We start from the raw sequence: 24,105 nt of genomic DNA on the forward strand, positions 1-24,105 counted from the left end.
TTAGTAATTTGCGGCAATGAAAAAGTTGTTAGATCACACAGGATAGGCTCGATGACTCCATTTATTTGGCCAGAGCCTGCCATAACCATCACCATGGTGATGGTAAAATCAAAACTACTTAGCTGGATCAGGAGGCAATACATAGAATATTGGACTATGATCTGAAAACAGAGATAGAGCAAGCTAGTGATCCTGAAGCAATGTTTCAAAAGAAGTTCTTAAATTCTGGACTTCAGGTCACCAATTCCTGAAGAAATCATGCCTGATAAGGTACTAATAAAGGATCTCTTACTACTCTTTAAGGGTACTGGTTAACTTTACTAAAATAACAAGAAGCAAAACTGCACAATAAACTCAGTTTCACTGCGGGCCAAGACCATTTTTGTTTTTGTCTCACTGCGCTAATCAAGTCAAGTGCATGGTGCACTACCATATGTTGTAGGTTGAAGCAGTATTCTTTTGCAGTGATGTATCAGTTTAAGAAACAAATATGAAAATGTAGTACTGTCCTTCGTTCTTTAAAAAGTTAGTGTTGTCGGTAGTTAAAACTGTCAAAGTTCAGAAAGTTGTTGTGCTAGTGATTTAACAACAGCTCTGTGATTTAACACAGGTTTTCAAATATACATATATTGTTTGAGTGTGTGCTGCAAGGTTTCATCTCTGATTTGATTTTGGGGACTATATGTTTTTTAAATGTGTGTTGTTCAGAAAGTTGCATGGAAAGTATCAGTAGAGCCTGTAAGTGTAATAGGTCTATACAAATAAAGAGAGGTAAGCAGTGACAAACCAATTTACTCATAATTAAGAGTATTCTCTTTTGTATATTTGTCAGTATGCATGTCCCTCATAATTTTCGAAACATTTTCCATTTTCCATTTTTACCTCCATGACCCTCCTGAGGTCTGCAGCAGGGCTCTATTTCTCGTATAATTAGCAGTGGCCACAAATTAAAACAGACTTCGAATGTTTGTGAAATAATGAAACATAAACAACAAAATTAAAGATCTGTTAGTGCCCTCCTAAGATGTAATTCATATGCTTCATGTGCCAGGTGTCTACGATGTCAGTTATGAGTGCAAATTTGTTTACATCAGAGAGAGGTATAACTTATGAGTACATAATTGACAGTGTATCAACATTACTTAAAGCTTTGGCATCGAAATAAATTTCCAGTTGTTGAATACCGGACTGACTGCTATAAACATGTACAGCCAAACATAAGAAAAATGGCCATGGTATTCAAGTGGTCCTCCAACATGAACAATGATTATGATTACAAGGAGTTGTTGTTTTGTTTGCCAGCGTATGAATAGACTGCACTTACAAGGCTGTCACATTAAGCACATCTGGAGAAACTTCTGCAGAAGGTACACATCATAAAAAGCTATCCTGTCACTGGTCATCACAGGAACAGCATCACATCTCCTGATTCAGTGACATGTACTTAAAAAAACTCCATAGTAAATTAAAATCAGTTAAGACCCTAAACTCCTCATTCTAGTCATAGAGCAGTTTTTACATTCTTTTGAGGGAATTCTAGAAGGGGTTACAGAGTTACATTGATGAAGACTACTTGCAACAATGGTTGAGATGTTGAATACAGTATAACAGTGTCAAATGGTCTGCAGCACAGAAAGATTGTTAAGGAAAGTTCAGTTTATATGTACATTTTCCTGTTGTAGACTTTCAAGTAGATGGATTGTATATTTTGTTCTGAGAACCCATATCTGTATATGTCATTAAATTCTACTTATACTTTTCTGCATATCCAGATTTAAGTTTTAATGTTCGATTACTGTAGTGAAGTGTGTTTTATAAAAATCTCTCAGAATCGGAAGTAATTTATCAGCTTCATTGCAGTACCGTTAGGCACATGTTCACTTTTGTAGTGCAAACAGCTTCTGTAAAAAGTCCTCATACAAAAAGCAAACAGAACTTCCTGAGGAGACAAATGAATATTTTACAAATATTATTATTATTATTATTATTATTATTATTATTATTTTCAATTATTCCCATTTAAGAGAGCGTTTGAACTTGAATTCCTTTATGATGATTGTTTATGTTTTTATTATTATTATTTATTTCTGTGTATTAGGTGATACATTGTATTTCAAAGTCCATTGTACACTTGTTATGCTTGACTTAAATAGATGTATTTATTAATATTGTTTATTATTATTATTATTATTATTATTATTTTATTATTTTTTTTGTTTAATGGTTTTGGTTTGTTCTGTTGTAGTAGTGTTAGAGAGTGAAAGTCAACATCATTAAAGTGAAGTTATGCTATTGCAGATTCCATGTTCAGCTCCACCCCCACCACCAGTTAGAAATTCGTCAATGAGGAATGGTAATTCTCCAGTTTGTGGTGACATAGAAACAAGATTTGCTGACCATTTTCATGCTGTGCATGAATTTCCACCACCTCCACCATTTAGGAATGTTCCAAAAATATACAATAGCAAAAATGGTAAGTATTAGAGAAAAGCGTGTATTTTTCTTTGATAGAAATTCTTTTGGAAGTTTCTTGTTCACCTGCTGACCGACAGGTATGAAAAATGGTAACTACTGTTCGAAACTATGATGTCTCTGAAATAGAACTTGGTTATGTAGATGATTTCTGTGGCACGTCATTGTAATAAAGTTTTGTCAGATTCCTAACTGCATTAATTGGAAAGTTGTTCATGACATTTTGAGGCAGTATTCCCTGTCCTCCCATTATATAGCAAGAAGAAACATCTCAAAATTCTTGTAGACTTTAGGCATTTAAGTATAAAAGCATAACATTTTGACTTGTGTATTTCCATGTGCATCTACATATACATCCCTGCTCTGAAAATCACTGTGATGTGTACCAGGGCATTTTCCTATTCCATTCACATATGGAGTGTGAAAAGAATGAGTGCTTAAATGTCTCTGCTCGTACTGTGATTATTCTAATCGTGCCTTCGCAGTAGTAAGGGAGCGATATATAATGAGGTTGTAACATATTCATAAATGAAACTCAGTTCTAGAAAATTTCTAGGTGGGTTTTTACGGGACAGTTTATGTCTAATCTTAAAGTGTCTGCCAGTTCAATTCTTTCAAAATATTCATGATACTCTCCCATTGGTCAAATGAACCTTTGACAACATGTGCAGCCCTTCATATTTGTTCAATATCCCCTGTTATTTCTATTTGATATGAGTCCCGCACACTTGGGCAGTATTCCAGGATGTGTGTCATGAGTGTTGTGTATGCAGTCTCCTTTGTAGTCTGGTTGCATTACCCTAATGTTCTACTAATGATCTTCAGTTTGCCACCTGATTTACCTACGACAGAAATAATGTGATTGTTCCATTTTATACTCATATAAATGTTACACACGTGTATTTGTGTGAGTTGAGTGTAGCTGCTTTCCGATAGTACTTCATATGTAGCTATACCATTTGTGAAAAGTCAGATTACTGTTAATATTGTCTGCAAGGTCACCGATACACAACGTGGATAGCAATGGTTCCAACACATTTCACTGGGCACACCCCAAGTTACTTTGACATCTATGGATGACTCTTCTTGCAGGATAAGTTGTGTGTCCCTCTTCACCCTCCCCCCAGTTCCCCCTCCCCCCTAAAAAAAAATCGCAGTCCAGTTACAAATTTTGTTTGCTATCCCATACAATCATACTTTTGATAATAAGTGTAGGTGTGGATGTGGTACAAAGCCAAATACTGTTACTGTTACCCTTCAGATCTACAGTCCTTGAAGGGCCTTGGGCTGCATGTTAATATCCTGTCATTCTATCTGGTCCATTGCTTTCCGTCTCCGTCCTCTGACGCCCAGCTTTTTAATGTCACCCATCTCTTTCTGGGACATCCCTTCCATTGTCTACCTCCATACTTGCCATCAAAATTTGTCTTGCATGCTCTGTCTTCCTCCATTCTGACCATATGTCCTGCCCACCAGCCTTTTTATTTTAAAGGTAGTTACAGTGTCAGGTTCTTCAAAAAGTTGTTTAAGCTCTGCATTCTTACAGATGTGCCAACTTTCTTGGTGGTATATTGGGCCATATATTTTATGCAGAAAGTTTCTCTCCCAAATGCTAAGGATCCTTTCCTCTTTTGTAGTCATGGTCCACATCTTGGCACCATACATATCAACCAATCTTATAATTGTTTTGTAAATGAGGATTTTAGATTTTTGTGATAGAAAAGTGCTTCTAAGCATGGGTAGTGTGGCATAATAGCATGTTTCCTGTTGCTGCTGTAGCTTTCACCTTTGTGCTGATGTCATTTGCCTCTGTGATAGTCGATCCGAGGTACTTGGAAGTGTCTCACACTTACAAACTCCTTGTTGGCTGTCCTGCGATTTGGTGGGTTTCATTGGTTGGTTATTGCAGTATATTTGGTCCTTGTACCTATCTCCAGTTATTGATAGGCATAAGCCAGTACAGCAACGTTTCATGCGAGTAATGCCACATTGTCTGCGTAGGCTAGATACTGTAGTAAGTGATTAAAAATGGTTCCTCCTCTATTTAACTCTGTTTGACGTACAACTTCTTCTACACAGAAGTTGAATAGCAGTGAGGAGATGGTGTCTCCCTGTCTCAGTCCCTTCCTCCCTTCCACTTCTCTGGAGATTCCACCCTGTATTTGTACTTTACACTTGGTTTCACCAAGGGTCATCTTAGAAAGTTTGATGAGCTTCTTAGGTATTCCAGCCTCTTCCATTACATTCCACAATGCCACTCTTGAGATGCTATCATAGGCTTGTTTAAAATCAATATAAAGCTTGTGTATGTTTAATCGATTTTCATAACATTTTTCAAGTAGTATGTGCAGTGTGAATATTTGTTTGGTTGTTGATTGTTTCTTCTAAAGCCACTCTGATAGTCTCCAGTTCTCTCTTCCGCATATGGAGTAAGCCTCCTCGGTAGGATGTTATAGAACACTTTATATGTAGTATTAAGCAGGGAGATCTGTCAGTAGTTCAGAAAGTTTAATTTATCTCCTTTTTTTGTGTATGGGACATGTGATAGCTGTTTTCCATTCCATTGGCATGCTCTCCTCCTGCCAGATACTCAGTATTACTGTATGTATTGCTTTCCACAGTGTTTCAGGGGGTCTTAACACTGGGTCTCACACTGTGCCAAATGCTGTTCAGAATTGAGAAAACATTTGAGTTCACAATATGTTTTGAGATTCTATGAAAAATTATTGTCAAATATATTGGATGGCAATTTCATGAGTGGCTTCTGCTACTCTTCCTGTAAACAAGTGTGACCTGTGTGTTCTTCCAGCTATTGGGCACAGTTTTTTGATCAAGGGTAGATTATAGTAAAAAGAGGGTCATTTAGAAGTTTTAAAGTCTTTTCTCTCATCTGTGTGAAATGTGAGACATTCTGAAAAGTGCATCCTTTAAATTATTATTTGTTCACAAAAGAAAATATGGAAAAACTTACGCTGATGTAGGTAAGTAGTTTATGACAAATTGAGTTCTACATGGAAATAAATGCTGTCTCAACAAATTTCAATTATGAAATCATCTTTAGTGGATATTAGCTGAATGACTCTCATCTTGAAGCAGCAGGATTGGGAAACTTGGTATATGTTTGGTGATAATGTCACTCCTCTTTGTCACTGCAGGGGGAGGGGGGTCTAGACCCATACAAAACATTAAACAGAATAAATTTGAAAATATGTACCATTTCTTCCTTTGTTGTTATTGTTGTTGTCTTTCACATCGTATATCGCTACCTGTGTAAACTGTATTTATCAAACAATTCACCTTTCACTACTCTACATTGTATTTTCAGATCTATCTTATCACTTACAGGACATGCTCCTAAAAGAAAGGATATGAAATCTACCAAGGAAATTTTTTTATAGCAAAAGGCAGGGTTGCATGGGTGCATGTGAGGCAAAATGGGGCTAACGATTAGTGAAGTTGTTGCTCAAGTGAAAATGTAAAATCAGAATTTGCAAATCTTCTGACAAGAAAACAATGAAGGGTGATTAAAAAAGGATTGATACCTATTAGTTTGGAGAATAGAGAAAAGAAGGCTCATAGTAATAGTAGTGAGTAGGCAGGTAAATAGATAGCTAATTGTTTAAACCAAAACAAGGTAAGAAATCTTTGTGTTAAAGTTGGTGAGAAACACCATCTTTAGAAGAGTGAAGAAAAAGTTGTAAGGAAATGGAGGCTGTCTGTGAAAGTTTAAAAAGAGAAGAGGAAGAGAAATAAGAAGAGGGAGACAAGGACAGCAGGGAGGAGGCAGAGGACGAGGAGTGGCATTAGTGGGGGACAAAGAGTATATGCAATAGTAGACGTTAAGTTTAGGATGGATCTATATTGTAGGTTAATTATATGATAATGGAAATACTTACGTGGAGAGTTTTCTCCCTGTATTGAATCTTGGCTGATGTTTGGACAGAAATGTGTTTTTGAAGTTAAAATTTCCCTACATTGAATTCAAAACACTGGTCAGGCATGACGACTGGTGGCAGGCAGGTCTATGAAGTACAAGTTACAGTGGAATTGGTAATAAGTTTGGATGCATGCAGACAAAAAATATCATTAGATCCTATTTGATTATTTAATGATTTCGTGGTGAGAGATGAAGAGCTGGAGTATATTGTTTGGAGAAGATGTTGGTTAGAAGGGTCTGATTTCAAGACATGAATTAATAAAAGTCACAGTGACAGAATGCCTCCACAATTCCTCAGTTACCAAATTAATTATCCCTTGAAGTCTTAGCATGTGCTCTGTCAGCCTATCCTTTCTTTTAGTGAAATTGTTCCATAGCTGTAAAAGAGCCCAAAGTATTAGTGTAAGATCAAAGGAATGCCCACAAAGATGAAAAAATTCGAATCCTACTGATCAGCTGCTAAAGCATTTGCAACAAAGAGACAGAGTTTCAAGTATTACTGAAAAGGAGTGATGTTCATGTAATAGTGGGTACAGAAAGCTGGTTAAAACTCGAGATGACAGCAGTGTGGTTTTGACACAAATCCACTGAGATGGAAATGGAAACTGCATTGAGATTTTTGGATAAGAGTCATTGTCAAGTTTGGGCATAAACTTAAAATGTGGAACATCGAAGATGGAATAATGACAATATTCTTTTCATAATTTTGGGCATAAACTTGTAATTCGACCTTCCTATTGAAACCAGACTTCTCTCTCAGTGTAACCAAAAACTTCAGAGGAAACCTCAATTCACTAGTAAGTAAATTCCCTACCCTTATTTTCACCCTCAGAGGAGAATTCAATCATTGAACAACCAGTTCATAAAATTACAGTTTTGTAAGTGACAGATCTGACAAAAGTACTGCAAAAAAATACTAAATACCTTCTCAGAATACTATCTACAACAGACAGTTTGGAAGCCCCCTCACGATGGAAATACATTTGATCTAATGACAAGAAATAGATCTGAGTTCTTTGAAGATCTCTACATTGAAACTGATATCAGTGAATGTGAAGAAATTATAGCAGCAGTTACTACCAAAATACAAAGGTCAACTAAAACAGTTAGAAAGAGATTTCTATTTTCAGCAAACTAGGTAAAAGGCGGTAGTGCCATACGTCAGTAAGGAACTTGAAATATTCAGCTCTGGGTGGGAGTATTGCAGAACTATGTGTGAAGTACCGCGCACCACTGAAAATATGAATACAATAGATATTAGTGTTAGTGGTGTTGAGTTGAACAAAGCTCTAGGTTCCAGTAGAATTTCTGTCAGATTCTATATAGAATTAGCAGCTGAGTTGTCCCCTCTTTTGACAATAATATATTGTAGATGCTTCAAATAAAATACTGTGCCCAGTAGTTTGAAGAATGCTCAGAAGGGTAGCAGAAGTAATCCACAAAATTAAATTCCAGTTTCCTGATGTCCACCTGTTGTAGAATCTTATAACATATGCTGAGCTCAAACGTAATGGACTTTGAACAGCATGACCTCTTCCACGTCAACCAACATGGATTCTGAACACTTCAGTCATGCAAAATCTAAATTGGACTTCTTTCACATGATCTCCTGAAAACATAGATCAAAGCAATCAAGTGGATTCACCCTTTCTTGACTGCCAAACAGCATTTGATTCAGTTCCACACAGTGTGTGCTAACAAACATACAATCATATCGAGTATCAGACTATATTTGTGACTGGATTGAGGGTTTCTTGGCAGAGGACTCAGCATTCCATATTGGGTGGAGAATCATCAACAGAAGTTCAGTTAGCTTCAGGCGTCCCACTGGGAAGTTTATTGGGACCCTTGTTATTCATGTTCTATATTAATAACATGGTAAATAATGTTAATAGTAAATTTGGACTTCCAACAGGTGATGCAATTATTCATAATGAAGTACTATCTGAAAGATGCTGCATAAATGTCCGCTAGCTCTTGATAAAATTTTAGTGTGTTACAAATATTGGCAATAACCTTAAAATGTACAGAAATGTAAAATTTTGCACTTCATAAAACACAGGAAGCTGTACATTATGACTACAGTATTAATGAATCGCAATCAAAATCTTTCAACTCATACAAAAACCAGGTGTAAAAATTTGTGGGATTTAAATGGAATGATCACATAGACTAATTTGCAGGTAAATCAGGGGGCAGACTTCAGTTCATTGGTAAGACACTAGGAAAATTTAATCATTTTACAAAGTAAATTGCTTACAAAACATGAATGCAATCCATACTACAGTGTTGCTCAGATATGTGGTGCCCATAACAAAAAGGAATAACAGAGAATATTAATTGTATACAAATAATGGGTGATGCAATGAGACCTGAACTGGCAGACACCTATAATAAATGCAATATATCCCAAGTAACTTACAAATTTTCGAGAATCAGCTTTGAGTGAGGAATTTAGGAATACATGTATTACAAACAGGTATATATTGCTCCCGTTGGGCTTTGTCAACTTTTTTTCTCTGTAGTATTCTTGTGTGGCACTATATAACAGAAATTTCTTTTCTCATCTTGTCTGTCGACCATCCACCTTTCAGTTCCGCGTGGTACTATAATCCAGACAGATACTTTCAGAAAAGTCTTACTGAGACAGAATTTATGTTGGATATCAACATATTTGTTGCTATCTGCATTTTTATCACATTTATTTCTGCCATTGTCAGTTATTTTCCTGCCCGAGTAGTAATCTCATCTACTTGTATTGTCTCAATTCCTAATCAGTTTTCTTCAGCAATACCTGGTTTAATTAGCTACATTGTATTACTGTTGTTTTACTTCAGTTGATGTTCATAATATGATTTAGTTTCAAGACAGTATCCAGTTTGCTCAAATGATTTTGCAGGTTCTTTGCTGTATCTTACAAAATTACTATGTCATTCCAGGCCTTAAGGTCTTTCGTGAACTTGAATTCTTTTTCAAATGTCTCTCTTGATTTCCTGTACTGCTTGCTTAAAGTACAGATGAATATAACAGAGAATAGGCTACAATTATGTTTCACTCACATCCCAAGTCAGTTTGAACAAAATGGATGTACAAAATTGTTGAGACTTTCGTGACTTTGTTGATGTATTGCCTGTTGAGTTCTGTTCTGGGTTCTTCAGCTGATGTTTTGCCGGCACATGTGGCTGGAATTTTAGGATGAACCTTTGACAATCCCAGCCACTCGTGCTGGCAAAACGTCAGGAAAATTGTGAAACAAACATCAGCCAAAGTACCTGATACAGAAGCCAACAGGAAATACATGAGAAAGGGGTGTTTTCCTCAGAGAAGCAAAAAACTACATAGGAAGATTCTCCTGGAAACTAAGTGGGAAATTTTCCTTGGGGGAATGAACTATTACTTCTATAGGTCATTATTCCTTTGTGTTCATGAATTTTTTGACAGTATTTTCATGATAAGTCAAGATTTGTATTTTAGATACTTTTGCATTCTAAAAATGTCTGTAAAGCATTCACAGCATTGTAGTCAATAGTTTGTCTCTTGTTTCCTTTTTTCTATTTCTTTTCTTATTTTTACACCTACTTTTTCTGTGTTGCATGTGTGTTTTAACACTAATTAGTGTGTCATTTTTGTCATTCCAGTGTTGAAGCAGCAAGCTTCGTTTTCAGCAAAGCAGCAAGCACCACTACCACCCATGTTGCAGATTGGCAATAAAATGTGGGCAAATGATAGTTCCACATGTTAATCTTGACTAGAAGTAACAGGTCTGTAGTAAAACTATACTTCAATGATACTCAGAAAAATACAGGCTGACTGTTCAGTGGAGCAAATTGTTTTAGTAGACACTTGATTCAATTCTATGAATCTACTTTTGATTAGCACTTCACAAAGATCTAAAGTGTCTCTATCGTACTCTTTGTTGTAGCTGCTGTTTTTTGAGATGAAGGCATTTCAAAGAGAGGAGCAGATTTCATGCTTTTTTTAGTAGTGAGAACTGTGTTGTAGACATACACTTCACATGCTGATACTTACATTTGAATGTTTCCTTAGATTGGTTAGAAAGGCAAGAAGAATTGCCAACAAGTGAGAAGATTTCATGTGCCATATGTTCCAAAACTGAGTCTGTCATTTAAGTGCTTTATGGGATTTATTGCTGTTCTAACAAAAATCATCCCCATTGCATATAAATGTGTGAAGGCACAAAATATTCTGTTGAATAAGGTTGAAATAGCACTGGCCATATGCATGTGTCAAATGAAAACTTCAAGCAAGTATGAGAAGCGTTTACTGGTTGTTTTGCCAAATCTGGCCAGATTCAAATAACCTTCTGTGTGTTTACACTTAAAAGATCAGCAGTACTTCACTGAAACCATTCCTAGATAATGGTTCAGCATGGCCGGTGATGTCCTAGCTCACTAGATTATACCCCAATCAGTTTCTTTGTATGGAGTTATGCAAAAGGTGTTCATAGATTTCAAGCCAGCTTCACTGAAAGAAATGGTATGTCTTACACTGAAGCACCAGACAAACAGCTGTAGGCATGCTTATTTAAATACAGAGATATGTAAACAGGCTGCTACAATGACAGGCTATTAAGATTTAAGAGAGTTTGAAAGTGGTGTTACAGTTGGTGCATGAGCGATGGGACTGTATCTCCAAGGTAGCGATGAAGTGGGGATCTTCCCATACGACCATTTCATGAGTTTACCGTGAATATCAGGAATCCACTAAAACATCAAATTTCCTACATCGCTGCAGCCAGAAGAAGATCCTGCAAGAACGAGACCAACGAAAACTGAAGAGAATCCTTCAGCGTGACAGAAGCACAACCCTTCCACACTTTGCTGCAGATTTCAGTGCTGAGTCATCAACAAGTGTCAGCGTGCGAGCCATTCAGCGAAACATCATCGATATGGATTTTTGGAGCTGAAGGCCCATACATGTACCCTGGGATGACTGCATGACACAAAGATTTACGTCTCGCCTGGGCCTATCAACACCGACATTGGACTTTTGATGACTGGAAACATGTTGCCCGGATGGATGAGTGCCATTCCAAATTGTATCGAGCAGATGGATGTGCACGGTATGGAGACAACCTCATGAATCCATGGACCCTGCATGTCAGCAGGGGACTGTTCAAGATGGTGGAGGCTCTGTAATGGTGTGAGGCTTGTGCAGTTGGAGTGGTGACCCCTAATATGACTCTGACATGTGACACAATTATGTCAGATCACCTGCATCCATTCATGTCCATTGTGCAATCCAACAGACTTGGGCAATTCCAGGAGGACAGTTCAACACCCCAAACGTACAGAATTGCTTTAGAGTGGCTCCAGGAACACTCTTCTGAGTTTAAACACTACCACTGGCCATCATACTCTCGTGGCATGAGCGTTATTTAGCATATGTGGGATGCCTTGCAACTTGTTGTTCAGAAGAGATCTCCACCAGATGTTAGGCAGGTGTACCAGTTTCTTTGGCTCTTTAGTGTATAAGAACTATTCTGACCTGCATGACCTACAGCCATTTTGCAGGTGTATGACAGAGTATACAATAAACAAATAAGGACAAAAATTTAGCCCTTCTGTCAGTGACAAGTAATTATTGTGTATACATTGACTGCAGTAAATTAAAAAAGTCTGCCCTTTCATTTTGGAAGACCTCATATGTATTTATTTGGAAAAAGAGAAGATTGTAAATAACAGTGTATTGTGATGGCAAAGTGAGATCATCTCAGCCTGGCACAGATGCAACATCAATATCAAGGAAATATTGGTTTTGTTATTTGTTGTATAATGTCATTAGTTAAGTGTCAGCTTGATTGGCAGAGCAGCTTTGTTTATAAGGCTATTTGTAGTAGTCATTTTGGGTGTGTTCCATCCAAATAAATAAACTAGAGTAATTTGCTGTTGTAATAATATGTTTCGGATAAATCAAATGCAAATTCTTCCAAAATTGAAGAAGATTTATGAAAAGTTTGGTCCTTCATTTTAAAAAATTAAGAAGTGGCGGACTGAATTCAAATGTAGTTTTACTTCTCTCAAAGATGATGCACGTGAAGAGCATCCCAATCTGCAGTCAGCTAAGAAAACACTGAGCTGTGCAGTGTGGTATTGGGTGTAAAAATGGCTTGCGTAACAGACTTGTCAGAGGGAAGAGTACTAGTACGTTTTTAACTACCGGTAGAGGAAAACTCTAAGGGTGTTGCATTTGTTGAATATTAACAAAAAATAAATAAATAAATTTCTCAGCGATATTAGCCTTGTATAACTAACGCAACCTATCTGATTTTCTGCATCAGTTTGTTGGATGCTCAGTGCAAAGAAAGGTGTCGCCGTTTTCAGCTTCCAGTACAGTTACATCCATTATTTTGTGGGGTGGAATGGTAGTTTCTTGTTGATTACTTTGCATTTGCCCTGTAAGTAGGAAAACCAAGGTATTTTTAAGTTCAATTATTGGGACATAGACATACTCCACAGATTTGACACCCTCTGACTTCCACCAATTCACACCCTAAAGTAATTAGTAACTGGAAAACATTTTGAATTCAGTCAAGACGTAATGGCTGCCATACATGGATACTTTCAGCATACTTCTCAGAATCATACTTTACAAATGGTATCTACATCTACATAAATATTCCGCAAGCCACTCTATGCTGCATGTCGGAGGGTTCCCGGTACAGCCCTTCCTGTTTCACTAGCTAATAGAGCAACAGAGAAAGAACTGTCTGTATTCCTCTGTATGAGCCCTAATTTCTCATATCTTATCTTTGTGGTCCTTGTGCGCAATGTATGTTGGCAGCAGTAGAATCTTTCCACAGTCAGCTTCAAATGCTGGTTCTCTAAATTTTCTCAATAGTGTTTCAGGAAAAGAACAGCGCCTTCCCTCCAGGAATTTCCATTTGAGTTCCCGAAACATCTCCATAACACTTACATGTTGTTCGAACCTACCAGTAACAAATCGAGCAGCCTGCCTCTGAATTGCTATGATGTCTTCCTCCAATCCAATTACTGGCAAAACAGTGGACGTAGCATCCTAGCAAGAGCGCATTCATAAGAAAATTCTTTTTTTACTTAGAAAAGTAGGCTTTTATTGCAAGCACAAGTTTTTCTGACCATTTAGTGACATAAGTGACCATAAATAGTTGAACATGGGTACATAATGTATTCTGCAAATGGAACATGGAATGAAAAAGTTATGTAATACATACATAGTGAAGAACAGTATCCTTGTGCTATCAACTTTTATTCCATAATATATTAATGATAGATCATAGAAGTCATGGTTTGGTGAGATTCATGAAGCACTTTTTTGAGGCTGTGATAGAAATCAGTTTGTTACTTAAGTGACTTGTGATATTACAGACGTAAAACTCTGATAGGTTAAAGATTGATTCACACATCATGGAACAGAAAGGAACGTTAAAACATTGATAGTGTGTTTCTAATGGCAGCATTTACACAGACAGTTAACAAGACAGAATGAAACGTCACTGTCAAGAATTATATGTAAGAAAGTGCTGATGTTGACAAGCGACAGACAGCAATGTGTATTAACATTGGAAGTTAACATAATCTTGCCGCACTCACTCATGTTGCAGTAGTAGTGGATTTTATGTCTTCATGATCTTTAGTCCTTGCTTTGTTTTTGTGACACATTGTGAATGTACACAATGATATTGGATATTTTCTTGAGAGAGTTTTCTCACAAAAGAGAACAAATATGTGAGAGCAAAAATATGTTCATGATTGATAATATCTGTACAAAAGAGAAAACTTGCACAATGCATAAATAAGAACTTAATACATTAAAGAGTTTTCATTAAAAATGCCTTTTTGGATAACAAAATACTCGGCTTTAGTGAATGTGAAAAATACAGGGTCTTTAAAATAATAATAATAATATTTCACTACTGCTGTTCCTTCCCCTTCATCCTCTTCCAGTCCATTCTCAGATCTGTTTTAACTATTACTTTTCTCTTTCCAGTATTGAATGAGGCAGCAGCATCATGGTCTCTTTGAGAAGGGATTCTTTGGAAGTGCTGTTTGCTGCTTTCCTTTTTCTAAAAGTCAGAAGCTGGTGTGATTATACTTCCATGGTGCTTTAATCCCAGGAGACTGCAAACTTTGAAGAATGTTATAATTATGTTTTGTGTTTTTTTCTGGCTGTGGTTAAACTGCATTCGTTATTAATGCCATTGAGAGCAAGCACAAAAGTATGTTTAAATGTGACCTCATTTTGGCTCATCCTGTATAGTGGCTATGTGTTAACTGAAAGACTGACTGTTGTTTCCCTCTGTATCAAAGTATATATACATATATATAAATAGCAAAGCAGTTGTTCACTGTTTAGTGCTTTGGTTTAATACGTAGTGAGAATATAGCAGTTTGCTGTTTATTAAATTGAAACTCTATATTTTAAAATGACAGATGACTATACGTGATTCTTATTAGAACAGCATTGTTGTCGTCTACTCAAAAATGCTGAACAAGTTTTGGAAAAAAAGAGTTTGGATTAACTTTTAATTGTGTACTTTACTATTAGTTAACAGTAATTGCTGTTTTTCAAAAGAAGAAATGTTGAAGTATACTTTATAGTATTGTTGTATTTAATTGTTTATTAACTTATTTTTTTTTTCAAGTGTAGAATATGTTTGTGCCTTTTGGTCCACATATTTACCTGCAATCTGCTGCAGTTTAAGCAGCCAGCTGTGGTGTACAGTGCTTTAAAGTTGTTGAAGTTGGTCTGATATCTCTTTCAAAATGTATTAATTTTTTTAATTCACTTGAACTGTATAATCTCATAAAGCCACTATATTTGCATATAAATTGCCCACTAGAGTATTTGAAAAATTACTAATTCTTTTAAGAAACAAATAAATATTCTGTGCTTATGTTAAAGATTGCACATCTTTGAGGCTATGCAGTGTTATATATGTTGAAATTAATAAAAGCAGTATAGGTGAATGTCATCATATGTAGTTCCACCAGTAAAACATGTGCATACTTCAGTAGGTGATATTTTACAGAGAAAGTTGGTGATTACAGATTAATATGTGTTACACCTGGTATTCTTATGACACAAACTCTCTGAAGTTTCGCTGTATTTTATAAGATTGACAAAGATGGCTTGCATCTTGGTCACATACACATGCTGCATTGAAGTTTCAGGCACAGCCTTCACTGCAAATAATCCTTGTCAATAAAATGAGTAGTAATTTGCATTCAAAGTGAAACTGAAAAAGAAGAGGGTGGGGGTGGGTTGAAAATGCATTATAACAACTTCCAAGTTAGTGAAATCAGTACGTGTTCTGAAAAAATCAATAAAAATTTTCTTGCAATTTTCTAGTCATATTCTACTGTCAGTTGATAACAGCATTTTGAATTTGTTAGTTGCCTAATAAAAACTTTTTGGGGGTGTTTTTTGTATGGGATACTGTTTAACAGAGAGAAAGACAGGTGTGAAGATGCTAGTGGGTAAAAAATGTAATGATTGTATGGTGGTGTTGGCCAGGAGATCCAGGCTGGAATTGCTCGGCCACCTGGTGCGCTAATGGGTTGAATGTAAAATCTTTACATCACATGCATTGAAGTCTTGTGTATCTGACTGGGCAATTCATGTCCATAGGATGGAGAAAAAAATTGTGGGAAATTTGTCTAAAGTTCTTTTTTTACAATTTTTATTCATTGCAGATAATATTATTTACAGATTGTTGCCTAAATGGAGAGCTTTCTCTTGTCATCTTATGAAAGTAATATCACCTCTCTCTCTCTCTCTCTCTCTCTCTCTCTCTCTCTCTCTCTCTCTCTCTCACACACACACACACACACACACACACACACACAAAATTAACCCACTAATTATAGTGTAAAGTCTCATGAGGAGTTTGGTGACAAGAGCAGTCAAAGTGGGCCTGAAGAGAAGAAAAAATAAGATGCTGCAAGAGTGAGAATATCTATTGAAATGATGATTGTTTCCAAAACAGTATTGATAACATACAAGCACTATCAGTTTTTTTGCTGCCGTCTTTGTTGACTTATCTGTTCCTCTTGAGATTGTTTGGATAGTTCCTCTGTCTTTTCAGAACTTTCTTTATGGCAGATGATAAACTATGTACCAAATGTGTTATTTTATTATTGACAGCACTTCCATTTGATATTTTTAAGGGATGGTGGATTATAAGATGGTTTGCTTTGGTGATGGCTTGTTTCCTTTGTAGTATTCCTTTTTGTATTTGTGTTGCAGTTTTGAGTTTACTTCCCTTGCACAACTGTGAATTACCGTAACTGTACTGTTTCATTCATATCTTGTAACAGTGAACTATGCATTAATTATTTGGTGTCAGAAATAATTATTTGCTGTCACTAAATTTATCTGAGCAGTTTCATGTATGATGTTCCCTTACAGTTTAACAATTTCAAGCAATTTAAGAAAAGCACAAAGAAACAGAACTGAAATTGTTTTTCAAAGACCATCTCTCAGACTTATATTTTAAATGGATAGAACAGAGTGCAAAAACTTTGGCAGCTGAAGATAACGTGTGGGTCACAGGAAAAAGTAGTTTGTTCCAGCAACCAATTAGCTCCCCCTAATCAAAGTGCAGCTTGCTCCTGATGTTCAGTATTAGTTAAGGCTCTCCATCCCCTCCCTAAATTTACACATTCCTTATGTAATGTTTTAACTATAATGAATGTTGCTTTAGCCTCACAATTACAATGTCACCAATATTGTCGAAACTACTATTATGTTTTGATACTCTTTGCAGTAGCAATTGAGTACCTAAATCAAGGTGAATAATTTAGTATCATTCTCAGCTTAGCCTCTGACCAGTTGTGGAATTGGTTCAACCTTAACAATGAAGAATGCACTTCACACTATTATTAATAGTGAATTGTTTGGATTTCCTTTTTCCTAACTTATTTTCCCTTTGTCTCCTTTGCGTAACACAATTTTGCACTCCACTTGTTGGTAGACATCAGATGAAGATATGTCCTATTTTGGTCATTGTATTTGCTGTAGTATCTGCAGCTGTAACTTCCTATAATGAGGACAAGGAAGGTAAAAATTACTTGCAACACATATTTGAATAACTGCAGTATTGTGACATATTTTCTAGTGTCATCAGACTTGTATAGGACATCAGCACATCATATCGCTTTTTATTCATTCAGTTTTAAATTAAAATGTAAAATACCACTGAGGAAAGAAACCAAGTCCAAAGTAGTGACTGGATATCTGGCCTTATAAAAAAGTTGAGGAATAATGTGGACCATTAGGAACACAGAAATTTGTTTTCTGAATTACCAACTTGTATGGATTTCAATAGAAATAATTGCATAACGCACTTTGTATCTTCCAGCTACTGTTGTCCTGTAAGTTATTAATGTAATGACAACCAGGCTGTCACTGTTAACCTAGTCACTATATTTTGGCAGTGACTAATTTTAATGGAAGGATATTAGACCTTATGTTAATAACCCAATCCCAGTGCCTAAAGTGCACAGAACTATGTATTATAAAAGTCTTGTAAATAATTGTATAAAGAAAACAGAAATGCAAATGCAACTTATTGTATGTGTTTAAAAATAAAATTATTTTTATCCTCTAAACACTGTAATGATTGAACTGAATGCCCTCTTTATTTTATAAAATTATAACATTTCCAATAGAATCTCTACAAGTCCTCTTTAACCAAACTGTTTTATATAACAGAATAATGAATTCAAATAGGAAAACATCAGGACAACTTTCTTGATGATGATGATGATGATTGATTTGTGGGGTGCTCAACTGCACAGTCAGTAGTGCCCATACGAACTCCCAATTTTTACCAGTCAATTTTCTTTTCACAACCCAATCTAGTGACTCTCACAGATGATGATGATGATGATGATGATGATGATGATGATAACACAAACACCCAGTTCCCGGGCAGAGAAAATCCCCAATGTGGGATCCTGTGATCTTATCTTTGTTATCTATCATATTTGTATATCAACAAGTATATGCATCGGGAGTTGAGGTGGCCAATAAATATAATCAGACATCTGGAAAAAGATAACACACAAGTTTATTTAGGCTGCATACACTTAATAACAGAGATATGTACAATTTTGAGTGCTGTATATTGTTCTGTGTTGCTGAGTATATGCATAGAAAGTTCTTGATTGTAACAAATAGTCTTGAATGTTGATACTTATATACATCACTGAATATCAGTAATGTTCAATAGTTTCATGCTGTACTGATATAATGTCATCTTTCCAGTCCTCTATACTAATGTTGAGAAGTCTATTGATGCACTAATACTTAGGGGCGAAATTCAGAGTGTTGTTACATAAAAAGATGTGATGGCCAATTGGAGCTGCACAATGTGAGGTCATGCGATTTTAACATCCTCTGGTGACTGGTATGTGTGAAACCAGCACTCAGAGAATGGCGTGCGCAGGAAGAGCAAGTGCTAGCACATTGGCGATGGGTTCAAAAGTGTCATCTCCCATGTAGCAATGAGCAACTTGGGGGGGGGGGGGGGGGGTGCAGTCGACGAAGATGCCTGCGACACTAACATTGTGATAATCACTATGTGGAGAAAGATATGCGACTGAAACGAATAGTATAGATATATTAGATCCTCTACTTGCTTGGGGTTGGTGAGGGCCTGTATGTTCCGTGGGAGTCTCCAAGTCAACAAATGCATGATTATTGTCTTAAACTTGGTATCTAAGGATTTACATTTACAGAACCACTGACATGCCTGATTTACTCACTACTGTAGCTGCTGGAAGATTGTGAGAAAAGTTTCCGATCAATAATGTCCTTAACATTTTAAATGGGCAACATGTCAGGTTAATGTGTGGCCCATGAAACAATGATACGCGTTGTTCTTCAAAGAAGACTTACACTTTATCCACCCATTATTAGAGGACTCGTTGACCCAGGAATCATACAAAAGCATATCATTATGGCAATCAGCACACTGTAATGGCAGTCATGTACAGAGTTGAGGAAGCTGTCATCACAGCATTTGTCCACCTCCATAGCTGGGTGTCAGTGCAGCTAATTGCCCTGCAGTGGACACAGATGTGGGAATTGATATGGGGTGCACTTAGCCTCATTAGGCCAGCTGAGGAGCTACTTGACCAATTAGTAACAGTCCCAAAGTCAAGAAACCCAACGACAGTGGGACAGTAATCTGCTGACCACATGCCCTTTCGTACTGCCATGATTTTCAACACACAGTCACCATTAGCACGTCTGAAAATATCTGCACACTTACTCGCTGCACCATACTCTGACATGCACCAACACACCTCTATGAATGTGGACTGCTGCCAGTGCCACTGTGTGACAACCTCAGGTCAAAAGCACCGCACGGTCATACCCTGAGGTGATTTAAACCTTCAGACCACCCAACAGAGTGTTGTTTCACGATGTATCAGCGTTATCCTTAATTTATGAGCATGAGTGTATATCAATAGATCCTGGTGGACAAGAACAAATGAGCTATGTTACAAGCATTAAAACAAGAGTGGTGGTGTAAAAAATCTGAACGTATGTCATTTTTAATTTTTCTGCCGCTCCTCAGATTACATTGTGGCATAATATGAAATATATTTTTGGCACATTCAACTGATGGCTGTATGAATTAATACATTTTGTTTGGCTATGCAGATAAAACTTACCAGTACCTACACAACTGACTCCTTACTGCATACTGACGTCCACTATCACTGGACTGCAGGATACATAGTGGTGCAATTCAACAGTCAATTTTCTGTCTTTAAACATTTTAAATTATGATTTTTGGTATGTGTAGGTACAAAAGACCTTTATTGGTTGCCAAATTTTTAATTTGTTCTTTGCCTAGGACATGTCAGCATTATAATATGTAGATTTATGTTTACCGGCAATTTACGAGCACATTTCAAATAAATTTTCTGCTCCCCTTACTGGAGTATAACCATTGCCTGCTATTGACATGGTTAAGCACATGCATGTCATATGATCTACACTGTGTGTGCACTTTGTGAGTTCATTGGTATGACAGCTACATAGGCTGTCCAAAGTTGTGATATTTCATTTTTTATCATGAAGGTTGCTGGGAAAGTGTACATCACATTGCTTCAAAGTGGTGTGCCGTGGCATGTGCATACTTGAATTATCGATGCTGTGATGAATAGGCCCATCATTTATGGGCCAGGGTATTGGTTCCCCATCAGAATTCACATATTCCAGTGATTGAACCCAACTCATGCATTCAGCATCATGTCGACAGTTGATCAAGGTCAAAGAAAATTTGCAATGTTTTCTACTTTATTTGGAAGCCTCCTGTTTGTAAAATATCTTTTATCCCACAACTCTACTGAGGGCTGAAATGTCTTGCTTTTGGTAAGCACTTGCATATGTCTATCATTTCGACACACGGATAAACTAAGTTTGCTGTGTTTGTTAAGCATTCCTATAACTTCACAGTTCCTTTTTGAGATGTGATCTTCCAACGTAGTCATGCTCCAACAATGAAATACATACAAATGAATTTTACAATGCATCATTATTGTCGTAAACTAGGTATCTAAGGATTTACGTTTATAAAACCACTAACATGCTGGGTTTACTCGCTACTTATTCTCATTCAGTAATCATTTTGGTGTCAGTTACATTTCTTGCCATAAGGGCACCACTCGAAAATATTACTACTATATATTCTTTTATACCTTCATCGTCCGGGGACTGATGACCTGAGATGTTAAGTCCCATAGTGCTCAGAGCCATTTGAACCATACCTTCATCGTCCCTTGGATATTTTCAGCATTACATTACGATTTTATAACATTTTGCAGCCTTTTGCTCAAGGTCAGTCCCTTTTATTTTAAATGTTCATTATGAGCAATTGGTATTTTTAAGTTTCATATTCACATAGTTTTGCTTTACATAAGACAATAGTCAATCAAATTTAAGTTTCATCTTTCAGTATGAAACAGGACAACATGTGTACATAAGTTTCACATGATGTGCATAAACCTCCGTTTATCCATCATAACTCATGTAAGTGTCTTGTCATCCTAGATGCTGAAGAAAACTTCATAGCATGTAAATCATAAGCCACCATAGCTACACCTCTTGCAATTCTATGAGAAGGTGTCTACTAGCCTACAGGAATGGTTATATGGGAAGGCAGCAGCATTTATTTTACTCTGTTACTACAGCCCTTCGTGTATCTATAAGAGCCGTTGAGTACATTATTCGTGAACATTTACTTGTTTTTGTATTAACTCATTTAGTGTTTCCTACCTACTGATAAATTCTGACAATACAACACGGTGTTATAACTGTTTGAGAATACCTGCAATGACTGTCATTCATTGTTTGTGACCTATACCTTTTTCACTACAGGGTATCAGTCTTGTGTATTATGTGGTGTATAAATTTGTTTTTACAAAGATTGTGTCAGGGAATAGCTGTAAGACAGTGTTTGGGTAGCTCATGATCATATGTAAATGCACCATGAACACACATGCTTGGCGCTCTGATAAGCAACTTATGCATATAGTATCTGGTCTGATCACTTGTGGTTTGAAAGCACAAGACCATCTAACGTACTGTAGCTCTTCCATGCGCCCAAATTCACATGCATATTTTTAAACTATTTTTTAAAATTATTTATATTATGGTGCGGACCTTTTTCCTTGGTACGTAACACCTAACCGCTGTGTTCCTTATTTATCCCAGGACGTGTCCATGCAACCTTAGGGTAAGTCTTTCCGCTTCCGGGATTGGAATGACTCCTTACCCTCTCCCTTAAAACCCACATCCTTTCGTCTTTCCCTCTCCTTCCCTCTTTCCTGACGAAGCAACCATTGGTTGCGAAAGCTAGAATTTTGTGTGTATGTTTGTGTTTGTTTGTGTGTCTATCGACGTGCCAGCGCTTTCGTTTGGTCACATCATCTTTGTTTTTAGATGTAATATAGTGTGTGGTATTCTTTCATATACTTTTTTTTTATTTTGTCCACTGTAAATATTCCCGAGATTAATTCTTCTCTCCTTTTAGTTTTAGCTTTGTAGTGTAGACTCTTCATTTCTATCATAGTTAACTCATATTGTAAAGTTCCTAAAATACAATTTGGTTGGCTGTTACTTGCTAAGCTGCTTCAGTCTGTCATTGCATTGGACTACACTGCGCTGTGCACATGTGCAGCGGCTGTTGACTTGTAAGCTAGCCCCACTGTGTGTGCGTAGTGTCTCCCTCTCTGCACTGCATCACATGTTTTGTGTCTCAGGCACATTACTCCAGAGTGTTTAGAGAATGTTCAGATTATTAAAATAAATCTTGCATTCGGCGATAGAAGTGTTTTCAGAGCCTTTTTATGGACATTTAATCATAATCTGAGATAACTAAAACTTATATGTTATTCAATTAACAAACATTAAATAAGCATATGAAAATCTTTCAAATACTAAGCATAAAATTGTGATATACAGGTTAAAATGAACTGTCACCCTTTTTTTTTAATCCTATGCTAACTTTTCCTAGTGCACAAATTCCCACAAATCCTTATGTGGATAGAGCCTTTTTCCTTTCCACAGTTCATGTATAAGTTTCTGGATGTAGGATTTTAGATATGACATACTTATATACAGAAGTTGCCCTTTGTAGTTCAACTTCCCATACTTTGTAGATTTTGGGTGTGGTCTTAGTTAGGAGTACCTGTTGTCCCACATGGAACTCAACATTGCTTCCTAATCTCTTATAGTATGACCTCTTCCTTTGTTCTGCCTTTTCCTCAAGATTGAGCAACACCTAGCATATTTTATCCTCAAGTGGCATCTCTTTCCTAAGAGTTTTAGGTGGTGGTTTTTCCCTGTCATCTACCTGTCTTCTTCCAAACATTAATTCATGCGGTGTAAATCCAGTAGAGATATGTGGAACACTGTTGATGATTTGTTGGAATGGCGTAATATACTCAGTCCATTTTGTGTGTGTTTTTATGGGTATAGGTGTGGATGTTTCTATTGTATTCTTTAAATATTCTCTCTAGTTGTCTTGCCTGTGGGTGGAGTTGAAACACTAGTATGTTTTTAATTCTGTTAGTGTTAATGAATTCTTTCTGTTGGTTACCTACAAAATATGATGCATTATCAGTTAATAATATTTCTGGCTTTCCTACGCTCAAGAGAGTCTTCTATGATTCTTCTAATAATGTTACTTGCAATCACCGACTGCACAGCATACAGTTTGACATATTTTGAAAAAATGTCAAACAAAGCAACAATATACTTTATGCCTCCTTTCCTGTGTGGATACTGTGTAGCTAAATTAATATGGGCTTGTTTGAATGTTTTGTCTTTTGGCATACAATATATTTTTGTATCAACCGAAGGACCTTGCTTTGCAGATTAGAGCAGTAACAGTAGGTGCACTTGGAAACACCATAGTGACCCCAAACATTCTGAGTGTGTAATATAAAATTGTTCACATAGTCATGGCAGACAAACATTCCACTGGCTTTGATTTGGGTAGTGTCAGTGAAGCAATACTCCCATGTAAATCGTAAAAAATTTCTTTACAATATCATTGCCATTTTGTAATTGTTTCGATCTTACCTTTCACCATCTCAGATCTGCTTATTGCAGCTGTTCCATATTCTTACACATCTTAATGTATTATGGCTGTTGTGACTTATCTTGCATTTAAA

The 24,105-nt window shown here is 36.6% G+C and overlaps 1 protein-coding gene across 2 annotated transcripts in view; it reads left to right on the forward strand.

Moving 5' to 3' along the window:
- Positions 1–18,021, forward strand: part of LOC126174854 (WAS/WASL-interacting protein family member 2-like) — a 72,094-nt gene extending 54,073 nt beyond the window's left edge. For both annotated transcript variants that reach the window (XM_049921246.1, XM_049921247.1), the window contains exons 7-9: positions 2,299–2,473; positions 10,048–10,170; positions 14,399–18,021. In XM_049921246.1, the coding sequence (XP_049777203.1) occupies positions 2,299–2,473; positions 10,048–10,151 (279 nt within the window). In that variant the 3' untranslated portion in view covers positions 10,152–10,170; positions 14,399–18,021. The remainder of the gene's footprint in view (positions 1–2,298; positions 2,474–10,047; positions 10,171–14,398) is intronic.
- Positions 18,022–24,105: the final 6,084 nt, after the last annotated feature.

Source organism: Schistocerca cancellata, chromosome 3, assembly GCF_023864275.1.
Source record: "Schistocerca cancellata isolate TAMUIC-IGC-003103 chromosome 3, iqSchCanc2.1, whole genome shotgun sequence".
In the NCBI taxonomy this organism is placed as follows: Eukaryota; Metazoa; Arthropoda; class Insecta; order Orthoptera; family Acrididae; genus Schistocerca; species Schistocerca cancellata.